This window comes from Camelus bactrianus, chromosome 27, assembly GCF_048773025.1.
Source record: "Camelus bactrianus isolate YW-2024 breed Bactrian camel chromosome 27, ASM4877302v1, whole genome shotgun sequence".
NCBI classification, from domain to species: Eukaryota; Metazoa; Chordata; class Mammalia; order Artiodactyla; family Camelidae; genus Camelus; species Camelus bactrianus.
This window is the reverse complement of record NC_133565.1, coordinates 30,345,956-30,371,153: the sequence shown is the minus strand read 5'-3', so window position 1 is coordinate 30,371,153 and position 25,198 is coordinate 30,345,956. Positions and strand designations below refer to the sequence as shown.

General features: G+C 35.6%; 1 protein-coding gene across 2 annotated transcripts; it reads left to right on the top strand.

The window, feature by feature from the left end:
- The first annotated feature begins 4,521 nt into the window (after window positions 1–4,521).
- MORF4L1 (mortality factor 4 like 1) lies at window positions 4,522–24,732 on the top strand. Of its 2 annotated transcripts, XM_074354232.1 has the most exons (13): window positions 4,522–4,684; window positions 9,059–9,105; window positions 10,383–10,450; window positions 13,192–13,308; window positions 14,581–14,667; window positions 15,171–15,251; window positions 18,565–18,590; window positions 19,070–19,158; window positions 20,339–20,440; window positions 21,560–21,648; window positions 22,133–22,305; window positions 22,580–22,664; window positions 24,487–24,732. In XM_074354232.1, exons 1-13 carry the CDS (start codon window positions 4,645–4,647, stop codon window positions 24,569–24,571), a joined length of 1,089 nt encoding a protein of 362 aa, XP_074210333.1. In that variant the 5' UTR covers window positions 4,522–4,644; the 3' UTR covers window positions 24,572–24,732. The 2 variants fall into 2 exon arrangements, with proteins under 2 accessions (XP_074210333.1, XP_074210334.1); XM_074354233.1 differs by lacking the exon at window positions 13,192–13,308 and having other exon boundaries at window positions 4,528–4,684.
- The last annotated feature ends 466 nt before the right edge of the window (window positions 24,733–25,198 follow it).

Sequence of the window (25,198 nt, the reverse complement as noted above, 5' to 3'; positions counted from 1 at the left end):
CAATTTCTGTTAACTAAGGAGTTCAAGAACCCAGGTCAGTATCAATAGCCCCAGGAAATGATCAGTGTTCTATTGGGAGGTGATTTTGATTTTAAGTTTATTTTAGTATACCTTATATTAAGTAGTCGCCATCATCTTCATTTCATTTCAGAAGCCATAGGAAAAGCACTGGTTTGTTTAGATGGGCATCTAATTCAGCTCAAGTGAGGGCATTACAATCACAGCTCCTTCAGAAGTAACATTTAGAAAAGAGTATGATCTCAAAGGGTATTTTCTTTTCATTGTTAACTGGTGATTTATGTTGGCCATTGATTCATCACTATTTGTACTAAAAGAATATATTCAAAGATACATTAAGTTAAACAAATAAACTCATACTCAGAGACTTTACATTAAGTTATTCTATAAATAAATCATCTGAAGAAAGTGTGCTAATTCTCAGTGGTCCAGTTTCTTCAATAAGTAAATGGCAAGAAAAAGAGAGAGACAGATAGAGTGAACTCAATCAAATGAATCATGTGTGGATCATGTCTGGATTCTGATTTGAACCAAACAATCATAAGATTATATTGTGACAGACATGCACAATACAATCATGAGATTATATGAGACAATCCTGGGAATCTGAATACTGACTGGATAGTTGAAGATATTAAGGAATTATTTTTTAAATGTAATATAATGGTATTATGTTGATTAAAAAGCTCTTATCTTTCAGAGATATGTACTCACTTGTTTAGAAATGAAATGGACATGATACCTGGGATTTTTGTGTATGTATTTTGGTGAGGGAGGAGTGAGTGATTGGGTACCAAAGACACAAGATTGGCCATATATCAATAACTATGGAGGCTGAGTGATGAGTTTACCATGGTTCACTGTACTGCCCCCTTTACTGTTGTACATAGTTTAAATTTTCCATAAATTTAAATACTATTTGATTATGCAAACCCCAAAAGTATTTTAACCTCCTTGGCCCAGTGATCAAATTCAGCATCACTAATGAGACAGCCAGATATTATGTGCTTCCTGATGTGATGCAATGAGAAGTACATAGCATCACCTATAAAATATTCTTGTCAAAAACACTCAACTTTAGAGCTAATCAAGTCTATAGATAGATGCAACTTTAAGTTTATAGGCAATATAGGGAAAAGAGAAATGAGTTAAGTAACACCATGAGTAAACCATCAAATGTAGAGTGTCAGACATTCAAAAGAATCAGGTTCTTCAAAAAGCAAACGTCATGAACCAATACTAACACTACTAATAATGAAGTGTATGTGTGTGGGTGGACTGTTTGTGCCAAGGGCATCCCTCCCACCCCTGTGGCAGTCTGGTGAAGCCAATACACTGTTTTTCCAGAATTTTTATAAATGTATAAAATGAAAAGCAAAGGATTATAAAGGAATATAATTATATTGAATCACAGCTATCAAAATATCTTAAAATATGCTTCATTTTTAACGCATTAAATAAGATCTAGCAACAGGCCCAATGAGTACAGTGATTTCAAGTACTGATGACTGTAAATGAGATCTGAGATATATGTAAACACTGTAACGTGATGTGAAAACATCTAATTTTTATTGAGACAAAACCCCAGGTGCTGCTGATATATCAGTTTTACCTTTATAATGAAAGGTAATGCTAAATTTCACTTTGAATTTGTGGAAAATAAAGATGTAATCTTTTTACCCCATCCAAGTTCATGGACCCTTTGAATTACATCCATGGACTCCTACCTTAAGAACTTCATGTCTAGGTTTAAAACAACCAAATGCAACACACTGTCATTTAATGGATTCTGTTTTGAAAAAAACAAGCAACAGGCATACGGAGATAAACAATATTTTAGGAACAAGGGAGGAAATGTGAAATGGGAATTATACGATTTTAGGGAATTATTGTTAATTGTACCGGGTGTGATAATGGTATTTTGGTATGTAGGAGAATGCCTTTCTATTTTGGAAGTACATAGTAAAGAAATCAGGCACAATAGGTCCTGATGTCTACACACACATACACACACACACCACACACAAGACACACACACACATATGTATACACACGGCAAATATGGGAAAATATTCATAATTGTTGAATTGAGATGTATTGGTCTTTCTACTTTTCCATATGTTTGAAATTTGCAGAATAAAATCTAAAATAAAGTAACTTTAAAGATTTTTTATGGTATAGTATAGTTATGATAAAGTGCATTAGTCATAAGTGTACAACTTGATGAATTTTTACATTTGTAAACAGCCATACAACCACACCAGATTAAGGTTACAGAACATTTCCAGCACCCTGAAGTTCCCTAATGCCCCTTTCCTGTCAATTTCCCCCTTTTACCACAGTTAAGCACTATCCTGACTTCTAACACCATTGTTAAAGTATATTCTTTTTGGTGTCTGGCTTTCTTTACATAACATGACTTCTTATGTTAAAACAAATTTTTAGAGACTGATAATATCATATTTGGCAAGGATGTGGGAAAACAAGCCCTCTCTTAAATTGCTGGTTAAAATGTAAGTTTATGAAGCCTTTCATAAGTTTAAAATGCCCAGTCTTTGACTCAGTACTTCTACAACTAGGGTCCTAAAAATAAAAAAGCAATATGCAGAAAGGTTTAGGTTGAAAGACAGTGTTTCTAACAGTGAAAGTTTCTAACAGTGAAAAATTGAAAGCAATCTAAATGTCCAGCATCAGAACCAAGGTTAGATAAATATAGTCTATTTTTAATACAGTATGTCATGCACCAAACGTAATTGGAATGACCTCTAAGCCATATCATTAAGTTAAAAAAGAAAAAGAACAATATGTAGTCTATTTACAGTAAAAGAAAAAAAACAATTAGGGAGTATAGAAAAATGTCCATGCCAAAGGATGGGGGAGGTAAAAAAGGAAAATAAAAAGATTCCTCAAGTTTTGTCCTGTATTTTATACCTCTGAATTGTGGCATCATGAACAACCCAAATATTTGAATATTACTTATATAATTAAAAAATAAGGCAAAAAATTGAGTTTAATGGAAATGGAGAAAGAACACAAAAAGGGCGCTAGAATAAAGAGACTTTGCAAGGATACTCAAAACAGCTATAATAGTAGCAACTGTTGGGCACAGATGAGGGACTGAGGTGGGAAAGGGACTTTTCACTATCTTCATTTTATTAAGATTTTTTGGAATTATTGAATTAGTTTTAAGTATTACGTGTTTAAAACGTTAAAAAAAAAAAAGACGTGTACTTTGGAGTTTTAGTGTGGTGGTGGGGTCACAAAGAGGCGCTTGCCCCTTTCTTTGGCACTCTAATTAGTAGTACAGACCAGATGATGTACAGATAAATAGAATGAGGGTTCTTTGTGGTTTTCTGTGGTCAACGAAGGGGTTGTGTTAAACGAAGATTGCATTAGAAATTGGAGTCAGACAACGGGAGAGGGGTCTGGAATTGTCGGGGTGCATATATACCACGTTCAACGGGGGGTTTAGAAAAGGTATGGAGACAAGAGTAAAGCCTGGAAGATGGCTGGAGACTGTGGAAGGCCTTTAAAATACCAAGCTAAGGACTGTGGGATTTATCCTCCCCTACGTGTGCTGAACAGTAATTCACTGTCCAACACTGCACTAAGCCTTTCCATGAAATTCTCACAGTAAACCAATGGAAAGGTGCTATTAATTTTGCAGCTGAGGAAACTACGGGCTTTTTCAACAGGGGAGAGGATGCGAGTAAATTCATTTAACAGTGTGTATATTCAATAAAAGCTCAAAGAAATTAGGTTACAAAAAATTGCACGAATAGGGCAGGTGCAGAACCCCGACTTTGGTATTACGTGGTATTCATGCTGGCCTCTTTCACGGGGGGCAGAACTCCATCACCTCAAAATGCCAAGGCTCGACCCCTCGGCCTGCCTAGTGTCTCCCTCCTTCGTCCTCAGAGGCCAGGCTGGGGAAGGAAGGAGTAGGAGACGACAAAGGGCCATCAGTCCCACCAAATGAATTGGCAGCCAGCTTGCTACACAAAGAAATTTTCAGACGCAGACTCCATTACCCCCCCCCCCCCCCTTTGCCAGATTGCTGGCCCTAAAGCTTTCCCCGGGCGGAAACTACTCCAGAGTCTCTTGAAAATACGCTTCAAAGGCAGCCTTTACCGCTCAGACCAGTCCAAAGCCCACGTCATTGTTGCTCTATACTGCCCAATGGGCCTCCGCAACTGGGCCTTTCCCATTCTTTTATCCCAGTGATGCACCGCTTCCCTTCCCCTGGCCGCCAACAACACGGAGAATCAAATCTAGGCTTTAAAAACCCTAGGCGGTCGGGGCGTGGGGGTGGGGGTGGGGGATGGGAAGAGGTCGCCGCCCCTCCCCCACCCCCGCCGGCCTCAACCGCCCTGGAACTACCAATCCCGGCGTGCCCCGCGGCGGCGCGGGCGCAGAGGCGCGTGCGCGGCGGGCAGCCGTTGGCTGGGTCGGCGGCTGCGCGGGTCGCGGTGCTGTGAGGTCTGCGGGCGCTGGCAAATCGGGCCCAGGATGTAGAGCTGGCGGTGCCTGACGGCGTGTCTGACGCGGAGTTGGGTGGGGTAGAGAGTAGGGGGCGGTAGTCGGGGGTGGTGGGAGAAGGAGGAGGCGGCGGCGAATCACTTATAAATGGCGCCGAAGCAGGACCCGAAGCCTAAATTCCAGGAGGGTAAGTCTGAGCCCGTGGGGAGAAGGTATCTAACGGCGCAGGAGAGAGAGGGGGGCTCGGGGTGGTTGAGGTTTGGGCGCCATGGGTGGCAAGGGCTGCTCCCCGAGAAGGCGGCGGGCAGGGCTTTGTGCGGGGAAAGCGCATTGCGGCGGGTTGTTTCGGTGCGTCACGAGGAGAAAATACTTGTGAAGTGAAAGGGTTACGCAGGCGTTAGAGTGGGAGAGGAAGCCCTTACCGCGTGGCACAGCCTTCGTGCAGTGTTTGTTATTGTTCTGAGGAAAAGGGCGCCGAGAAAGCAGCCTATTGTAGGGAGGCGACGGGTGCGCCATGGCGGCCGTTAGGGGAAGTGATGTGGCGTGGGGGAGGGGAGGGAGCGGCGGCGGCGGTTTCTGGAGCGGGTGTGGAGGCCCCTGGCCGCGTGGGCGGTCAACGCCTGGGACTCGGGGGCGGTTTCGAGCCCCGAGGTGGTCGCGCTCTGTGGAGCCGCCGGGCTGCGGCTGCGGTGGGCTTCGCGCCTTGTGGCGGGAGAACTGCGTTGTAAAATGGTCGCCGCAAGATGGCCTCCCCATCATGGCCGCCGGCGCCTCGGTCCCCAGCCGCAGACGCCGCTTTAGGGCAGATGCAGCGCCCCCTTCTTCCACCCCTACTGTACGTAAACCGGTTCCCCGGCGCTTTCCCGGGAAAAGTGGGTGGGGTCAGGAGAAAAAAACACCAGCGTCTTGGTTGGCTTTGTGTTGCCTGAAGGCATCCCTTTGCTTTACAGAAAGCGGAATGCTGCGATCTTCTGGGAATGTGAGTGCACTCTTGCTGTGCGGTTGCTCGTAAAAAAATAAACTACCTAGCTGCAGAATTAAGTTTTCCATTTATTAGTCTCATTTCCTTGATGCCATCTTTTAAATACAGTAGTTGTTTGGCTAATTGCAATAACGTTGGATTAACTGATTTGAAAGTTGAGTTTTTATTGTGTTTGATCGACGTTTTGACTGATGGTAGAACCTGACTTCAGTGGAAGACAGCTCTTTAATTTCCACAATTAAAATATCTATTAATTTAAAGTGGAGGCTTAAATTAAAGTGGAAGAAAAATTCTGTTAGGCAAGCAAGAACACTTTAAAATTCCCTTTCATTAATATGGATGTATGTTAGTTAGCATAATGTCGAGGGTCTGCAAAAAATGTTCTAGGGATTTTTAAGTTTGATTACTTTTAGACTCACATACACAAACCCCAAGTATGTGGAATATTTAAGAGGTTTCCAAGGGTGTTTCTGATATAACTGACCCTTAATACCTGCTTTCTCCCACCCGGAGAAGCTGTATGACTACTTTCTGTGGATTCCTTGTTTTAAAAACCCTGTGTTTCAGAGATTGTTAATGTGGGGTCAGTGGGTATAATTCAGAAGATTCGTGAACTTGGACGGGCAAGTTATTTTTCTATTATCCAACCGAAATTTAGTATTTCAGGAGACTGGCTGATGCTGGGCTTTGAGTAGGTCTCCTCCACCGCAGAAAAGCAGAACAAAACAAAAAAACCTTGTGGTATTATTAGCTTTATGTTTTCACATCCCAGCATTACCATTGTGGGAAATACATTCAGAGATAATGTATGCTCTTTACTTCAAAATTGTGGCAGTTAATTGGATCAGTAGTTTACTAAGTGTTTACATCATTAAGGAGCTCATAATACCATAGAATATGATATTTTACATGTTTTGATAACTTTTAATATAGTGGGTTTTTTTTTTTTTCTGTAGTACTGTATGTTTTCTGTTTTTATAGAACCATTCTAGGAAAAGGCCCTTAGGCTTAACCAGACTGTCAAGGGTACATGGCACAAAAATTAATCCCCACTGTAGAATGTTGAAGAAAAATCATCCAGGTTTGGGACAGTTAAGAATGGCTTTCTGGAGGAAGTGCTTTAATTCTAAATTAGGGGGGCGGTAGAGTGAGAAGGGATAATAAAGAAGAATACATGTGCCGCTGTAGTGGTGAATGAGAGAAGAGGAGGAACCAAGGTTATCTGTAAGGTTTTGGCAGCTACCAAACAATCTACCATTACCATCACTTTCTAGGCATGTTTTCTACTCTAGTGTCAAAGTTGAGTTGAATAACCATCTTTAAGAAATTGTAATTATTTAGAAACACTTTCACAGAATAGGTAAGGAAAAAGGAATATTTTGTCGGAGCTAACAATTACATAAAACTGCAGAAGAACTGAGCTTTTGTATGGTAGAAATAGGAATTATCAGAAATAGTATTTTTTCAAGATTCCTTTAAACATGAAAGTTTTTCTTATTTAATAATGGTACAGTGTATGTTATAAGCAACTTTTCAGCACAGTGACTGTTTTGCACTGGACTTGCTTTTTCCACTTGAAATTTGTTAAAGCATATGGTAAAGAAAACTGTTGGGCATCTAGCTCATTGTCTAGGAGTGGACCCTTTTGGCTTGTCAGGAGACTGGCTGATGCTGGGCTTTTAGTAATGTTCCAGGTAAGCAAACCAGTGGGAGGATGGGGAAATCAAATCTCATCACCCTTAAATTTAAGAGCCTTGGGCAAAATTATTTTTGTAGTTTGATACTAGAAAGGATTAAGAGTGGAGAAAGGTTAAAAAAAAAAACCTGGAACAATAGTTTTCCCATTCCCCAATTAACAGTCTTTCCACTTCTCAATTTAGCTGTATGTTTTTTCAACAAGATAATAGGGCCAGGTAACTAGAATGGAGGTCAAAGGGCCTTAGCCTCAGTGCAGTTGTCTTTGGTGGCAGCAGCCAAAAGGACGGGGTGAATAAGGCCATTTTCAGGGTGCTTTTAAACAGAACCTGGAGAGTTAAATTAGGAGACACAGGTCTGATTTTTGGTGCTTTTTTGTTTTTGCTTTTTTTATTTTGTTTTTTGGGGGAGTAATTAGGTTTTTTTGTTGTTGTTTTTGTTTTTTTTAATGAAGGTATTGGAGATTGAACCCAGGACCTCGTGGATGCTAAGTTTGCCCTCTACCACTGAGCTATACCTCCCCCCAATCCCCGCTGGTTTTTGGTGCTATTTATTAGCCCTATGCTTTATATCACCCTGGTCTTATTCTTACCCAGACTGGTACTCAACTGCTTACTAGATGGCTCCAGTTTGGATGTCCTAGAGCCACTGTAACATTCCAAAATTGATCTGAAAAAGCCTTCCTCAATTTCCTGTTCTGGTTAATGCTCCCACCATACTGGAGGTCAGTTTAAGTTGTTCATACTTTGGCTGAGCTGTCTGACTGCTTTTGGTTCACAAGTATTTCTGCTCTTATTCCTGGCTTTTGGAAGAAGTCTTCCGTCTCTGTTTCTAGTCTCCACTTTTAAGTTTTGCATAGGCCAAGCATCCTTTGGCAGTGGTTCCTCAGAAGGGACCACTGCACAAGAATTTATATCATGTTTCTTCTATGCTTTTATACCAGTTGTTTCTCTCAGCTTGGGCCCCTCCCTGTGACCTTCCCAGATAGCTCATCAATCATTTGTCATACTGCTTATGAAGATAGTTATATGAAATCCAGTAAATTGTGCAAAACCATTTTGTTACATATCAGTGTCGCCCATACTGCTCTGTATAGTTTCTTCAGAATTGAGCTAGTAGGCTTATTTTAATTTAATTTTAGAACTAAAGGAGCTGACTGTGTTGGCACTTTTGTTACCTCTGAATCTGTTGAAACCTAAAAGGACCTAAAATAACATTTGAGAAATCTATTTCTTCTACAATCAAGTGATACTTTGAGGTACTGCCTGAAATTGCCTGCCTGATTTGTCTAATGAGCAAGCATTTTATTTAGTCTTGTAAGTCTTAATGGTAGGTTCAACACAGAGTGTAAGTTCCATGTTTTGTTCGTTGAAGCAGTTTAACACTCAGAACGTCATTGAACACAGAAGACATAAACATAGTGGGACCTTAAAAAAAATCCAGGCATCTCTGATGCACTTTGAAGTTTTCATGTATTTAGAATATTTTAATTAGTTTAATCAGTAAAAGGGCTGGAAGAATAGAGAGATAACAGAGCATAAGGTCCTAAACTTAAATTTTCTTTAAAATCCCAAATATACACCGCAAAACAAAACAACCCTGCCAATAGCTAGCCGTAGATTTTATTTGCTTAGCAGGTGGTGATGATGTAAATAGATTGACATCCTAATAAGTTGGTTTTCATTGTTTATGTCAGTTACCTAGGTGTTTTTGTTGAAGTTTGAGCTGAAGTGTTGATTGATCCTTACCCACTTAACCTAATTTTTTGAGAAATTACAAAAGTACAAATAGTACAAGTGTGATGGCTTTCTCAGATGTGAATATTCTTATATATGAAGAGAGATCACAGTTAACCCAGTACTTTAAATTTTTTAATTTTTACAGGTGAGCGAGTGCTGTGCTTTCATGGGCCTCTTCTATATGAAGCAAAGGTATGAAACCCATTTTCTTTTGAAAAGTTAGCCAAAACTACTGGTTAGATCTGACTTTTTGATACCAAATTTCAGTGGTTGTTTTCTTTAGTAAGAGGGCTACCTTATTCACAGGTTTTCATAGATTCATACTTCCTCCTCTTCTGTTTTTGAGTGTCTTACTGCTTGCTTAGTGGGTCACATAAAGCATTGGTATCTTGCCATTCATCTTAACTGACCTGCTAAGTCCAGTAGTTGGAAAGAGCATCTGAGGGGGAAAGATAGAATTCTGTTTATGGGAGCAAAATAGCATTGTGTAGTTAATGACTTGTGAGAAAATACTGTCAAAGTCATTTTACTTACAAATAAAACATGCTAAGTAAGCACTGAGCCAACTATATTACGCTGAAGATAAAAGCTAACATTTAAAATGAGTACATTTAACTTTTATTTGTTGCATTGTTTGCCAGAGTTTGAATTCTGGGGCCTTTTCCTCTGTATCAGTGTTGTGCTCAGGTTATAAACACTGATTTTACTTTTAGCCAAAGATAAGTAGAATAATGCATTCTAAAGTCGAAAATGTTTTTAGTATTTTGTTTCTGGTAACTTTTAGCACAAATATTTAAGATGTGTCTTTTTTAAAAGGTAGTTTCTTAAAAAATGAACATGGTATACTGAACAGTATTAATAGTTAAAAGCAGTTTCTACATATGTTCTTGGTGAATAGTTTATATGTGTCTGTGAAAATAGTCTTAACAGTTGTAAAGTGTCAGTGTGACTAAACCATTTTCTCTACTTTTTACTTGTTTAAATGCGTAGTAGGTATATGTTTTTAAAGTTCTAAAATAACAATTTGGATTCATGGAGATGCTCAGGAACTATTACGTACATATGTCTTAATGGTATATTCAGTATAATTTGGTTGGATTTAAGAAGAACACAAAATGTTTTTTAATCTGTCACTTTGCTAATTGGTGATAATCTGTAGCAAAACAGCTACTGCCTTACATAAACCAAAGAAATTTTAAAATAATATGGTATAAGTATTTTTCTTCAGCTGAATTTGTTTTTGAAATAAAGCTTTAACTAGTTGGACTCTGAGGAAGCACAAATACAGCTTTCATTAGCTGTTGTTGGATAGCTTATCTAGCTCATTGATTGAAGATTTCAGGTGGCCTTTTATGCTTATGGTTCTTAAATGTAGAGCATGTCTTTAAAAGCTTGGCTACTTCTGAATTACCCAGCTAGTCTTTTTTTTTCCTTCAGTATTTCTAAAGTTTTTTTCTTCTTCATTTCAGTGTGTAAAGGTTGCCATAAAGGATAAACAAGTGAAATACTTTATACATTACAGTGGTTGGAATAAAAAGTGAGTATTAGATTTAAAAGCAGTTTTTGTAATTAATAGGGTAGCTTTGTGTCATAGACTGACAGAAGCATATGCTTCTTAATTCTTGTACAGTTTTAATGTAATATATATTGAAGGAAGGGGGAACCATTTGTAGTATGATGAAAATATAATAGAAATTAGAGTGTACAGCCATTTGATTTTATGTTTTTGGAGTATTTCTTATGTTCTGGTATAATGTCTAATCATTAGTCAGACCGGCTGTTTTCTGGTTTTGGTACGTTTTAGGACAGCTTGAGTATTTTGCCTTAACACAAACTTAGTAGCTACCTACATTGTTTCAAGTAGTCATACCCAAAGCTGGTTGGGCTTTTCTACCTAGAAAAAGGAAAAAGATAAAAGATTGCCTGATTTGGAAGTATAGACCAACTCATGTTTGAACTTTGGAAACGTAATTATATGCTTACAAAGTGGATTCATGTGGTTCACTTTTTACCATATGGTTTAACGCAGGTACAGAAATTTAATTACAGAACCTAATTTTTAACCCCAAAGAGTTAAACTTTTTTTTTTTTTTTTAAGTAGTGATGTATTTGATGTTGCTGGGAATGGACGATGGTTATAGATTGAACACATTCTAGAATATCCAGCCAGTGGAGATCAGTGATGGGTCTTTTTCCTTGGGGCCCATAAGTACCACATCTGACACCTTACTAATTTTTGGTTCCTGTAATTTAATAGCCTAATAATTTTTATTTTGACAGATTCTTAATTACTTTTGTTAATGGTGTTTTGTCCTTCAAAGATAGCACTGCCAGAAAGTGTAGTTCTTTAAGAGTGGTTTTCTAGCAGCTTTTAAAGCTTTGTGTTTACCTGAGCCATTCTCTGGTACCTGCCTCTTCATGTGAACAGTGCCATCTGATTTGTTGAGTACTCTTGCTTTGGAAGGAGGTTTTTTCCTTTATGTTTACTGACCTTGTTACCTTGGTTGTCTTTTGTACAGTCCCCTAGCCAGGTGACCAATCCAGTTTTATTAGTTAGAAATTTTTTTCATGAAATTGTTTTAGCTAAGAAGAAATCAGACATTATCTTTCCTTTCGTTAGTATAATTGTGGAAAGGTAGAGGGCTAAAGTTTGTAAAAACCCTTTGTGGCACCTTGCGACCCCCCCCCCCCCCCGTTAATAATACTTAAAATATTTCTAGTAATGATTGGTAGGTAATACAGTAACTCAAAATGACCCCATGGGCTTTTCAATTTTTGGTCTTATAAAAGCAAACTTGTCCATGATTTTAAGTGGGATTTTAGGATTAATGCTGAATTGATTCTGGTATCCAGGAAAGTTTATCTTCTAGATTGCAGTGTGTGTTACAGTTTTTTCTTCCTTATTAAAAACAATGTTAAAGACTTTCATTATTAGGTTTATGTTATACATATTGATATTCGATTAATATCAGATAAAGAGTATATATTAAGATATAATGAGAATCTCGATTCTCTATAGGAAATGGGTATCTTATTTTATGCATATCATGTATAAGAAAGTTTAAATCTATACAGGAAATTTAAGCAAATAGCAAATTTATGGGATAAGTCTGTCCCCCACCCCATGTACACTTATAAATAATTTTTAGGATTTCATCTTAGCTGTGAACACAGCTTTTGTTATTAACTGTTTCATGGTTTTAAGTGGCATTTGTAGCCTATAAGAACTTGTGGAAATACATTTATATAAAATGTTTGTATTTTCTGATAGTACTGCTTGAAAATAAATGTTTTTTCCTTTGTTGTATTATCTAGTAACAAATAAATGATAGGGTGCATAAGTTTTTTTTGCTTTGGTTTTTTTGCCTTATTGTATATATTACTCCTTGGGAAAAGAAAGAAAAAATTGTACTACATATTGGAGATCTTTAATAATACCTTTGTAGATGTATTAACAAGGATGTGTTTTTTTGTACTTGATATGGTATATAGATAAATACATGTAATTTTGAAAAAAAATCATCTTTACTATTTAGAGAAGCCTTTAAATAAACCCATTCTGAAAGGTGGAGGAGTTATTCAAATACCCAGCAAGTGTGTTACATTTTTATTTAGTGTTGTATAAATAGTGCCATGGATCACTGTGACTGTGGGAGTTAATGACAAGCTTTCTTTAGATAATTATTAAATTCTTTTATGTTTGACCTATATATAAAAATTTCTGAATGTTTAGCCTTCAGTTACTGTCCTAATAGTGATGTTTCTTAGAGCAAAAGATGTTCCTGTGGTTCAGCATGAGTTTTAAGCTCCTGATATGAAAAAGAAACTCTAGAATTGACATGGTGTTTAGATCAAAGTCCTTATTTAAATTAATTTTATACCAAGGGGAAAGAATTTACAAGGTTCTGAAATGGAACTTTGTGGTAAGTGAAGATTTGCTGGCTCCCTTTAATAGAGAATTGGAACAGATGTAAATAGATATGTAAATAAAAATAAGATCCTCATTTTGAAAATGGTTCATAGGATACTATACTTTTATACTTCATACAAAAGCCCATCTCCAAACCGGAATTTTCTTCAACTTCAGTAAATACTATATATTTTTTTTTTTTCAAAAGGGCAGTAGATAATAAGATACTTCTAAATTTTCAAAAACCTTATTGGAATTTGTTGACACAAACATTTAAATATTCCATTTGTAAATAAATCTAAATAAAGCTTAAGCCAAATTCTACACCTAGTTACTGAGATTACTTTGTACTATGCTGTCTGTATCAGAAGTGCTGTGAGGCCCAGGCGCTCTGAAAAAACTTTGAAGACACGTGAGGATATTGTAGCCCTTTTTCCTGTTCCTGAAGGAGCTCCCTCAGTACACCACCCCCTCCTGACCTCTAGGTAAATGCATGTTTTAAAGTTTTCTCTAGGAAATCATGTTGAAGGAAGTTTTCTATTATTTATTCTTTTGGCTATCTTATGTAAGAGGTCAGAGGTGGAAAATTATTAAATAAAAAACTTCGAGGATACATTTAATTGTGTCACTAAAGGAGCTCCATCAGCAGGAGAAAAGAATCACTTTGCATGAAAAATTAAGCATTCCCTGAGAAAGACCCTACCTTTGTCTTCCCCTTTGGAAAAAAACATCCAGAAATCTTGTTTTGAAGGAGCTTTTCTAAGTGTTAGAAAGCAGGTATTTTAAGAGTGTTTGGTTCTACCTTTTGATGTTTAGAAAGCTATTTCTTTGGTGATGCCTTGAAAGTTGGTGTATTCATTTGTGAATGAGTAAAGGTTTAAGGTGATACAGTCTAACGACCATTACAGCACTTTAATTTACAGCCTCAGTTGAGTTGATCTAGATGGTATTTGAGTATTGTGGACCTCCTAATATATTTCTGACACACTTTGAGTGTTCATTTTTTGTGTGTCAAACTCAAGTGTTTTACATGTATTATTTAATTTTCATAACAATCCTATGACATAGGTATTATTACTGCCATTTTACAGATAATGAAACTAAGTCACGGAGAGTTCTATAACTTTGTAACACAGTTAACCAGCTAATTAGTGTTAGGTCTTTAAGAAGTAAGCTTATGGACTCCTGTGCCTCATTTTTTGGAAATTAAAAATCTTTTAGGTGGCTTTATTCTGTAAGGATACTTGCTTGGGATATTTTATGTTAAATGCCATACTCTTGCCATTTTACAAAACAATATGAAAACAAGTTTATACAGATAGCACAGTATCTTGTAGTAACTTATATTCAGTATCTTGTAGTAACTTATAATGAAAAAGAGTATGAAAATGAGTACATGTATGTATATGGATGACTGGAACACTAAGCTGTACACCAGAAATTAACATTGTAAACTGGCTATACTTCAATTAAAAATAATAAAATAAAAAATTAATGATTTAATAATCTGCTTTTTGGACTCTGGCAGTTAAGATTTAGAATGCTGCTTTTGAGAATATGTTTATTACCTTTTTATAGAACATATTTTCACTATATTTTCATTTTAGTTGAGAATGGATTTGTAATGCCTGTTTATCAAATTAGTTCAGAGCAGTCAAAAGTCTTGCCTCTTGGATCTCTAAAAAAATAATTGGAGGACAGAGTCTTAATAGTAATACAATATGTTTGAATGATATTTTAACTTTTCTCCTTTTCAGTTGGGATGAATGGGTTCCAGAAAGCAGAGTACTCAAATATGTGGACACCAATCTGCAGAAACAACGAGAACTTCAAAAAGCCAATCAGTAAGTTTGTTTTGCAACATATTGAATATGAGGAGAAATGTTTGGAAGTTAATTTTTGGAAATGGAATCTACAATGGAAATCATGGGCTTTCTGCCCTATAAAATGATTTTTGGTACCTGTCAGCTACTGTGTTTTGGCTTTTGACTTTGGGTGATAAGAGAAGTCCTTCTTGGGGAAAGGAAGTAGCATACGTATCATTTTTTGAGCCTGTCCTTAGAGATGGGTAGAAAACAAAGCAAGATGTTGTTAGAATTTCAGTAGTTGCAAGTTCATTGTTATGTTCTTATCTCCTGGGCTCTTTTTAAGGTACATCTTCTTTTCTTTAATTGATTTTTCTTTAGATACATTATCTTTGTCCAACTTGTTAAAACTTTGTACCAGAATATAAATAGGTTTGGGACTTCAATTTGAATATAAACTTCAAAAGGAAATCAAGCTATTAATTTATTTTTCCACATAAATAACTTATTTTATGATGATTTTATTAACATTATTTTTGAAGGGAGCAGTATGCAGAGGGGAAGATGAGAGGGGCTGCCCCTGGAAAGAAGACATCTGGTCTGCAACAGAAAAATGTTGAAGTGTAAGAAATTCATATCTTTGTTTTAATTTTGCATACTATTTGTGAAATTCAAACTTAATATCCACTATCTTGTATTAGGCTTTATTGAAAATGGAAACTGGAATATTGTAATTCGAAACTGGCCAGTGAGAATCCCGTTAGTGTTGGGTTGTTGAAAATACATATCAATTACATATTGATTCTGTAATTTTCCTTAGCAGGTTTTCTTACCCTCCCCCCTTACTGTGGCAAAACATACATAACATGAAATTTACCACTTATTTTTAAGTGTATAATTCAGTGGCAGTATATTCACAACCCTTATTTTATTTTTAAGTTGTATGTGTAAATGTGCACGTAATGTGTTTTCTTTTACAAGCATAGTATTGAATTAATTGGGGCATAAGTTTTGAGATTTTTGCGGTTTTTACAAATTGCTCTTTCAATAATGCTTAACGTATATGTTAATTTTAATTCCCCTCTTGAAATCCATAGTAAAAATATGTGAGACATTTAAGATTTCAGATCACCCCCTAAGAAAAAGAAAACCATTCCTTGTTAACTCTTAAGATTTAGAACACCTTGGTAATAATAATAAGCCTGTGTGTGGAAGTCATATACATACATTGGTGTAATAAGTTTATGTATCTGAAAACCAGTGTAGAATGGTAACTTGATAAAAGAAAGCATAAAGAATCATAACTTTTATTAAAATACCATTTTTTCTTTCAACTTGAATATTTTAAGGACATAGTTTTAATGAGTGGTTATGTGCTTGTCAGAGGATCAAAAATAACATGCTCTAAAATAGGGTTTATCTAAGAGAAGTATGTTTTTCCTTGAAACCAAGTTCTATTGCTTTTAGACTTAACTAGTTTGATTTTACTACCGAAAACTTAGGTGATAGTTATGAAGATAATTATGCATTTTGAAATGTTTGAAGTTTCACCTTTTTGGTGAGAAGATAATTGATTTGGCAAGGATTACTATTTGAGGTTGGCTCATAGCTTTTGTTAATAAGTAGTAACACACTCCCGTGACTTAGTTCTTTGGAAAACTATTATATAGTAGAATTTGAAAGGATTTAAGAGTAATTGAATCTTTTTGGGGGGTGGGTAATTAGAGTTACTTATTTTTTAATGGGGGTGCTGGAGATTAAACCCAGGATCTCGTGCATGCTAAGCACACACTCTGCCACTGAGCTATAACCCCCCTAGAGTAGCTGAATCTTAAAGCCAGCAACTTTTTCATTGTATGGAAAAATGGATTTTTGTCAATAAAGCTGTATTTGCTAAAAGTTCGTATAGATAATGAATATAGAAAGTAGTAGGCCTAAAAATTATTTGTATCTGAGTTCAAAAACATTTGAATTCATAGAGTTGCATAGTTTTGACTACAGAAACAATGGCTGAGTAAGTATATGAGGTAAAGCTTTAAAACTCAAGTTTTCTGTCCTTGGACAAGGGGGACCACTTCAGATTAATTGGCTCATGAGTCTTTTAAGATATCTTGAGTCTTGGATCTTCTTGTCTCTCAGTAGATAGGACAGAATGTTCTAGGATTACCTTGTACATTTTCTGCCCTGAGACAGTGGAACTTAATGTTTCTCCAGGAGCCATCCTTTTAATGGGAAAATAGCATTTTGAAAAGGTCATAATCTGAGTGCTTAGGAAGGCATCATACAATTTTAAGTACTGCTTTGCTCTGGTAGACTCAGAGATTAAAAAACGGTAATTAAATCTTTTTTTTTTTTTTTAACTTTTGATTTCAAAACGATTTTGAATGTTTAATTTTTAGTTTTATGCCCTACATCATCTTTAGTGTTTGGTAATTGTTCTTTAGCTTTCTCTGAATATACATAAATATAAATGCATCGGGCTAGAGTGTATCATAAGAACCAGATATACCTTTTACTTTGTTGACATCTAGGTCCTTAAGGATGGGGGTTTCTGCTTTCTAAACTAGCAAATACATGTGAATTTTGTAAGCACTTTGGCTTCAAAGGTTTACTTCGGTGGTTCATTATTTAGTGAAATGACTTCTCAAGAATGACTTAGGACTTCAGTTATTCTTTTAAGTAAGTTGCATCAGACAGCTTATATTTTGATTATAACAGTCATAAAGCTTAGAAATAGGAAGACAAACAAAGCATCAGTCTATTGTACGAAATCTGTTGCATACTTTGAGAAACTAGGTTGCATGTTAATTTAATACAAAGCAAGAAGTTTGAAGCAAATCTTTACCACTGGGGTTCATTGAAGTATAGTTTATAGATCTTTAGAGTTGAGATCAGTTGTCAGTATTTTTTTTTTTTTTTTTTTTTTTTTTTTTTACTTTATGGTATAGACTGAGTGGGTAAGAAATGAATATAAGATCTCTTGACTTCTCTTGGTCCCCATGTGTTCTTGACATGTATAAGTAAAAGTTAATGATTTAATCTGACCCAGAAATAGTGTCCAGCAAATATTTGTGTTACAGAAGTTAACCTTAGAGAAGGAGGGGAAAATCTGTACTTTGAGATGGCCAGATATTTGTGTTCATAGCCAACGTAAGTTAATTAGAGATGTCAAATAAACTCCAAGCTCTAAATTAAGTAAATACAGGTAATTAACAGCATTTATAAGTATTTAAGATGTAGAAAAGTAAAAATAATCAGTTGTTCTGTTACGGTCCCACTGGCATAATCCATAATCATGGGCTTTGTAAACTTGTTTTCCTTACAGTCTAGAAAGAATTTATAAAGTCAAAATTGGTAATTTACTGCTTTGCAGTATGTATGTAAATAGATATGAGTTAAATTGCTGTTGCAGATAATAACCAAGACATTAGCTCTGTTCTACAAATGGGAGAAGAGAGTATTTGTTGTTGTAAAGGGGAGAATATAGTTTAGAGAAGAAATAAGCGAAACAGAATTTGGATCAGTGAGACTGGAGTTAGAGGTTGGCCTGAAAACATGCAAATCCAAAATCAAATTACGCTAGTACTAAAGTAGTTGGGAAAAATATTTTAACCTTTGGAGCTTTTTGTGTGTTTGTAACACTTCTCTTATAAAGTATATTTTTACAACTTACATGCTATAAACTTACAAATGAGTAATATAATCCTGGAAGGAAGTTTCCTGATGTGTTTTTGGTTTATTTTTCCCCATGTGGAGGGAAATGTGAATTTACCCAACTATTAGTAAAAATCCTTGTGTCTGAGCAGGGAAAAAGATCACTGCGTGGTCTTACCAAACAAGGCAGTATTTCTCTATGAATTTAACCCTGGTAAAAGGGAATTTAAAGAGGCAGTTTTACTAAAAATAATTATTTTTCTTTTTCTTCCCTCCTTTCAGGAAAACAAAAAAGAACAAACAGAAAAGTAAGAATATTAACTTTTTTGTTAAAATCGATTATTCTACCTTTATAACATTTGCATTTTGCCTTCACTGTTAAGTTTTAAAAGTTACGAAGTTTTAGAGTAAACTTATGTTGATGGTCTCAAATATGATTCACAGCAGTTACAGAATTAGATACGTAGTAGTAGAGAACTAAATGATCCTTTTTCTACCACAGAGAAACCTGTAAGCATTTATTATTTTCATATTGTTTAGTCTTAATGACTGGCCCTGAGAAGATATATTGTAAAAATAAATGTAAAATGGTAATAGTAAATTTTACCATGTACTAAATGTTTGGTAGGGCTGTTCATAAAAGTTATGTTTTTAGTAGGAATGCTATCTTTAATATAGATTTAAGTAACACCTATGTAGTGAGAAAAATCAAAAGTATGTCATGAAACTATTTAGAGTTTCTCATTTGTTAAGCTAAAAATCTCCCCTCACCCCCAAATTTTTATAGCACCTGGAAATGGAGATGGTGGCAGTACCAGTGAGACACCTCAGCCTCCTCGCAAGAAAAGGGCCCGAGTAGATCCTACTGTTGAAAACGTGAGTTTTTCCCTAAGTTAATGTATAGTATGTTAGAAATTTTAGTCTGTCATGTTACACAACACAATAAAATAGTCAGAACTTTGAGCCTTCAGAAGCATCCATTGGTAACGTAGTCAACTACTGAATTGAAAAATTTCCCTTTTGAATAAAGGATACACTTGTATACATTGTTTTTTATTTCACTTGTAGCTCTAGATACGTTCCTGCTAAATTTTACCCCGCAACTCATCAGATATTTGCTGTAAAGCTCTGTGTTCTTGTATAAGACCCAGTATTTCTTTGGTATTAGACTGAATAGACTTAATTAGGTCACATTAAATGGTTTAGTGTGTCCCAAGATGATTTAATAAACAAAAAAATACCAGGAAAGCCTATCAGTTTCACATATATATGTGTGTATATAATAGTTTAGAAATCATACATAAGTGAATAAAATGTCTTATTTCTAATTATGTTTATAATTTCCAAAGTTATGAATTTAAAAATAAGGTTTTTAAAGTTTTAACTGACATAGTTTACATTTCTGAAGCTGAGGTTATAATAAAGCAATGATATACTTAGAAACAGTGGTATGTTCTGAAAACCAGGCATTTTTAGGCAGCTATTGAAGACAAATTAGAAGACAGTATGGGGGGGGGGTATAGCTCAAGTGACAAGAGCGCATGCTTAGCAAACACAAAGCCCTAGGTTCAATCCCCAGTACCCTCTCTAAAAATAAAGAAATAAATAAACCTAATTACCTCTCCCTCCCCCCCCAAACTAAACAAATAAATTGCCCTTCAAAAAATATTAAAAAAAAGAAGACAGTACATTTAGTTTTATGTATTAGAATTGTGTTTTGGCTAGTTGTTGATGATACGACTATTCAAAATCAATGAATTTGAAAAATACAAGTTAAAAAGCATCAAGTCGGAGTGGTCATTTACAGAAGAAAAGATTTGCTAAAGCGTATTTGCCTTCACATGAAGAGGCACTGAATAGACTTACCAGGATTCTTTTCTCCCCAGAGCTAGCTATATGATGCTTTACCATTTTTGAAATGACAATTCCAGCAGCCTGTGTGAGTAAATAATTTATACCCAATGCCTCTAAAGGTCCAGAAAAGCCTTTAGAAAACTCTTTTAGAGCTGTTACTCAGCAAGAAAAGACAGATGTTTAATGCCCTTTTTCTATTTAGGAGGAAACATTCATGAACAGAGTTGAGGTTAAAGTAAAGATTCCTGAAGAACTAAAACCATGGCTTGTTGATGATTGGGACTTAATTACCCGACAAAAACAGGTAACTTGAAAGCTATACAGATTGTAATCTGTATATGTTGTTGCTCGTTTAAAAAAAAAATTTTAAAGAACAGGTTGTGTAGATTTGAATATTGACAGTATGAGCATTTTAATTGAGGGACTGAATAATTTGATTGCCAGAAAGGACTTTGAAGGGAATGAAATAAAAAAGTACATATATAAAAGTCCGTGGATTTTTAATGATTTAAAAAAGAATTGGCAGTTGCTAGGGCAGGAAGTCATTCTGAAAATTGATGAAAAGAAGCATGTATTTCTTGCCTTAACAATGGGACATCATCACATATGTTACTGCTAGTGGAGTGTAATAGGAAGCACACAATACTGTCTGCAGGGTATTTGTGACCTTCAGAAGAACCTGAGTCTAATCAAGGTCCTTTGTCTAATTACCAGTCTACAGGAAATAGGAATATTATGAGGTATGTGTGAAACATCATAAAAATAAAGTCATAAAAGTCCAGAATGAGGCACTCTGGAGAACAAAGGAACCGATTTCTTAAATGGTACAGGCAGGATTGAGGGGGGAAATAGGGACTGCATGAGGATTATGAAACTTAATAGACATCTCATACACTGTACAATGCGTTTGCTTCTTGGTTTGGCTTTGGAGCTAAACTGCTAGGTTTAACTTGGTTCTACCACTTACTGAGTTTGAGCAAGTTACTTGGGCCTTTTTGTGTTTTAGTTTTTACATGTAGTGGAATAATGGGTCCCTACCTCATAGTATTGATGTGAGGATGAAAAGAGCATTCGGGTGCTTCAGACAGGGTCTGGCCCATCATACAATACAGTAAATGATGATTTAATAATATCACGGAGGTATATGTGCAGGACCATTCCATATGTAGCGATAGTATAGTGTGTTCAACAGGTTACCAGTGTTTAGAGCTGTCTGGTATGGCAGCTACTAGCCACATTTGGCTTTTGAAATTAAATAAAATTAAATTCTTAGTTCCTCAGCCATGTTAACTATGTTTTAAGTGAACAGTTTCCTTTGCTGTTTTGTAATACTATTAGGTGATATTTTATTGCATTAAAAGTTCCAGTATACCTTTTTATTGAAAAACAGTATTAGTATTCAAGTATTTTTTTGTTTTCTTAGCTCTTTTATCTTCCTGCCAAGAAGAATGTGGATTCCATTCTAGAGGATTATGCAAATTATAAGAAATCTCGAGGAAACACAGATAATAAGTAAGAATATACATATCTTTGAAGTATACCCATACATTTCAAACATTATTGCCAAAGAAATTATCTGAAATACGTACTCTTAAAGTAGTACCATCAGAAACTAGCAAAGTAGAATTTCATTGCTTTAACACAGGGGGTTTGGCTGGCAAACTTTTTCTTAAAGAGCCAAATAAATGTTCTAGGTAAAATTGAATCTATTTTATGTAAGTACATATATAACCATTTAGAGTACAACTAGTTGAAAGTGTAAAAATCATCCTTAGCCTGAGGGCTGTAGTTTGCTTACCACTGGTTTATTTTTAGAATTGATTCCTTGTGCTCTTACTAAATCTCTTCTTTTAAAAAAAAACCTGTTCAGTAGAGGTTCATTGTCAATTAGTTTAGCCTTTAACTTAATCCCTTACCCTTATGTTGGTTGACCTAATCCTTATCTCTCAGTTCTTTTCAATGGCCTGCTTTGAAGGTAAATATTTTTATTTATCAGGGAGTATGCTGTTAATGAAGTCGTGGCAGGGATAAAGGAATACTTCAATGTAATGTTGGGCACTCAACTACTCTACAAATTTGAGAGACCACAGTATGCTGAAATCCTTGCCGATCATCCTGACGCGCCCATGTCCCAGGTGTATGGAGCACCACATCTACTGAGATTATTTGGTAATATGCCATTTAGAAAACAAAATTTTACTTTTTTTCCTTTGGGCCTTTTGTCTTTCCTAATTTATATGAAGGGGGCTAACAAAGTAATGTTTAAAAACATTCAGTTCAAATTCAAAATTTTATTTAATACATTAAAACCTGTTTAAAGTCAATTTCTAAAATGGTGTACTTCAGAGGAATCAGTAATGGTTGCAATTGCTCACACAATGGAAATATATGGCTATAGCGCTACCTTGGATGTAACTTTGACTAAATTCTTTTGTTTAAATAGTACGAATTGGAGCAATGTTGGCCTATACGCCTCTGGATGAGAAGAGCCTTGCTTTATTACTGAATTATCTTCATGATTTCCTAAAGTAAGTCTAAAAATGTGCTTGAAATTAAACATGGATTAGTTCAGTGTACTGAAAATTGCTCTGTGATGGATTGACAGTATAAATACTATAATACAACTAAAATTATGTGGTATTGGTACAGGGGTAGATACATAATGTTAAGCAAACAATACAAGTACAGGTATGTGGGAATAACACAAATGACAGGATTGCATATCAACAAGAGGAGGAAATGATGGAGTGCTTAGTAGATGGTGATGGGAACAGCGGTCTAGCTAGTCTTTGGAAGAAAACAAAATTAGATCCAGACTTACTGTCATTCACCAAAACTAGATGAATCAAAATTTTAAATCCAAAATTAAAACTGTTAAGGTAATGAAGGAAAAATGTAAAGTAATATTTTTATGATTTTTGTAGTAAGAAAGGTCTTTAAAAGTTAAGCTCAATACAGGAAATTCATACAAGTTTAAACTGTGATTAAAAATATGTGCTTAAAAGATGAAGGGAATACATGTTACATATATGCTAAAGTATCTTTATACAAAAAAGTTCTCATTCAGTAAGAAAAAGATGAATGAAAAGGAGGTCATTGGAAATTTACAGAAAGGTCAGTACAAAAGCCATTAAAGTATGTTTAATATTAAAATTAAAATATCATCACATTGGCTTAGATTAAAAGATTGAAGAAACGGAGGAAAAGGCAGTCCTGGTTTCTACAGCTTTTTGGAGGGCTTTTTGGCAGTGTATATAAAAGTTTTAAATGTACTTTTACCCTTTGACAGTTACAGTTCTGGGAACTTATCCTGTGGAAATGCTTAAATGCACAAAGATTTCCAAGCATGTATTTTTCATTAAAAAAAAAGTAATGGTGAAGAATTTTTAACTATTAATGGCTGAGGTAGGCCCAAATTACTGATCAGGAAAGGTGTCCATGTTGTGTGAATTTAAAAAAATTAAATTCCAATAGAGTTTGGTATGATTCCTCTCATTTGTAGAGAAACATTTTCAATCTTTGGAAAAGTATGGATCATACTTAGTGGGTTATTTCTTGGGCATGATGTTGGGAGGGAAGGTTTAAGTTTTCTGTTTCTATATTATGTAGTTCTGTAGTTGAATTTTCTTAAGCGGCATCATGTATTTTATAATTAAAAAACCAACATGTGCGTGGGAATGTAAACAGCCTTTTATAGTCTGTGCTCTGCCAGTGATGAATAAATATCCTCTCTTTACCCCAATTTCTTTATGAAAGAGAAGTCTGCTACTTGACATTTCTGCTACTGGTCTCTGATTTTTATAGTGTTAATTTTGTTTAAATTTGAAATTTACTCATTAATTTGTTTTTTTTTTTTCTTAAAAAAAATTTTTTTTGTGAGGGGAGGTAACTGGGTTTAGTTAGTGGAGGTAATGGGGATTGAACCCAAACCCAGGACCTCGTACATGGTAAGCATGTGCTCTACACCCCCCCGTCAATTTCTGAATCTATGTAATATGATGGATTTCATAGAGGTAAAGAAAACAATTAGATGTTATTCTTTTAGGATGACAATACCTGTTTCTTAAAGGTGGTCTAAGTAAGTGCTTAGCTTGGTATGCTGGTGGCTCCTGTTCTTTGCTTATTTGAAATAAAGGGAGTAACCCTGGACTTCATTCCTTTATGCATTGTTGTCTGGTATATAATAACCCTATTTGTCTGAGTTGTAATTACATGGTTTTACTGTGAGGTTGCAATTGTTTTAGTATATTTTAAAGTGCTTTGTGTGGCTTCTGTGTATAATTGAGAAGAGATTAGGTTCAAAATATGATTCTTTTTCCATACTTGTAATGAATAACGTTTCATTTTTAGATACCTGGCAAAGAACTCTGCAACTTTGTTTAGTGCCAGCGATTATGAAGTGGCCCCTCCTGAGTACCATCGGAAAGCTGTGTGAGGCTCTTACACTCACTTATGTTTGGATCTCTGTAAACACATTTTTGTTTCAGTCATTCTCTTGTACAAATGATGTACTTTGGAAATGTTAGTGTATAACAGAATTGATGTTTGTTTTTTCTGTTTGATTTTAAACAGAGAAAATAAAAGGGGTTACAGCTCCTTTTTTCTTCTTTTTTTTTCATTTCAAAGTTGCTACCAGTGTATTCAGTGATGGACAACAGAGAGACATACTGTAGAGTGTTTTATTGCTTAGTTGACAAAGCTGCTTTTGAATGCTGGTGGTTCTATTCCTTTGACACTACGCACTTTTATAATATGTGTTAATGCTATATGACAGAATGCTCTGATTCCTAGTGCCAAAGGTTCAATTCAGTGTATATAACTGAACACACTCATCCATTTGTGCTCCCCTCTTTTTTTTATGGTGCTTAAAGTAAAGAGCCCATCCTTTGCAAGTCATCCATGTTGTTCCTTAGGCATTTTATCTTTGCTCAGATTGTTGAAGAATGGTGGCTTGTTTCATGGTTTTTGTATTTGTGTCTAATGCACGTTTTAACATGATAGACGCAATGCATTGTGTAGCTACAGTTTTCTGGAAAAGTCAGTCTTTTAGAAATTGTTTTTC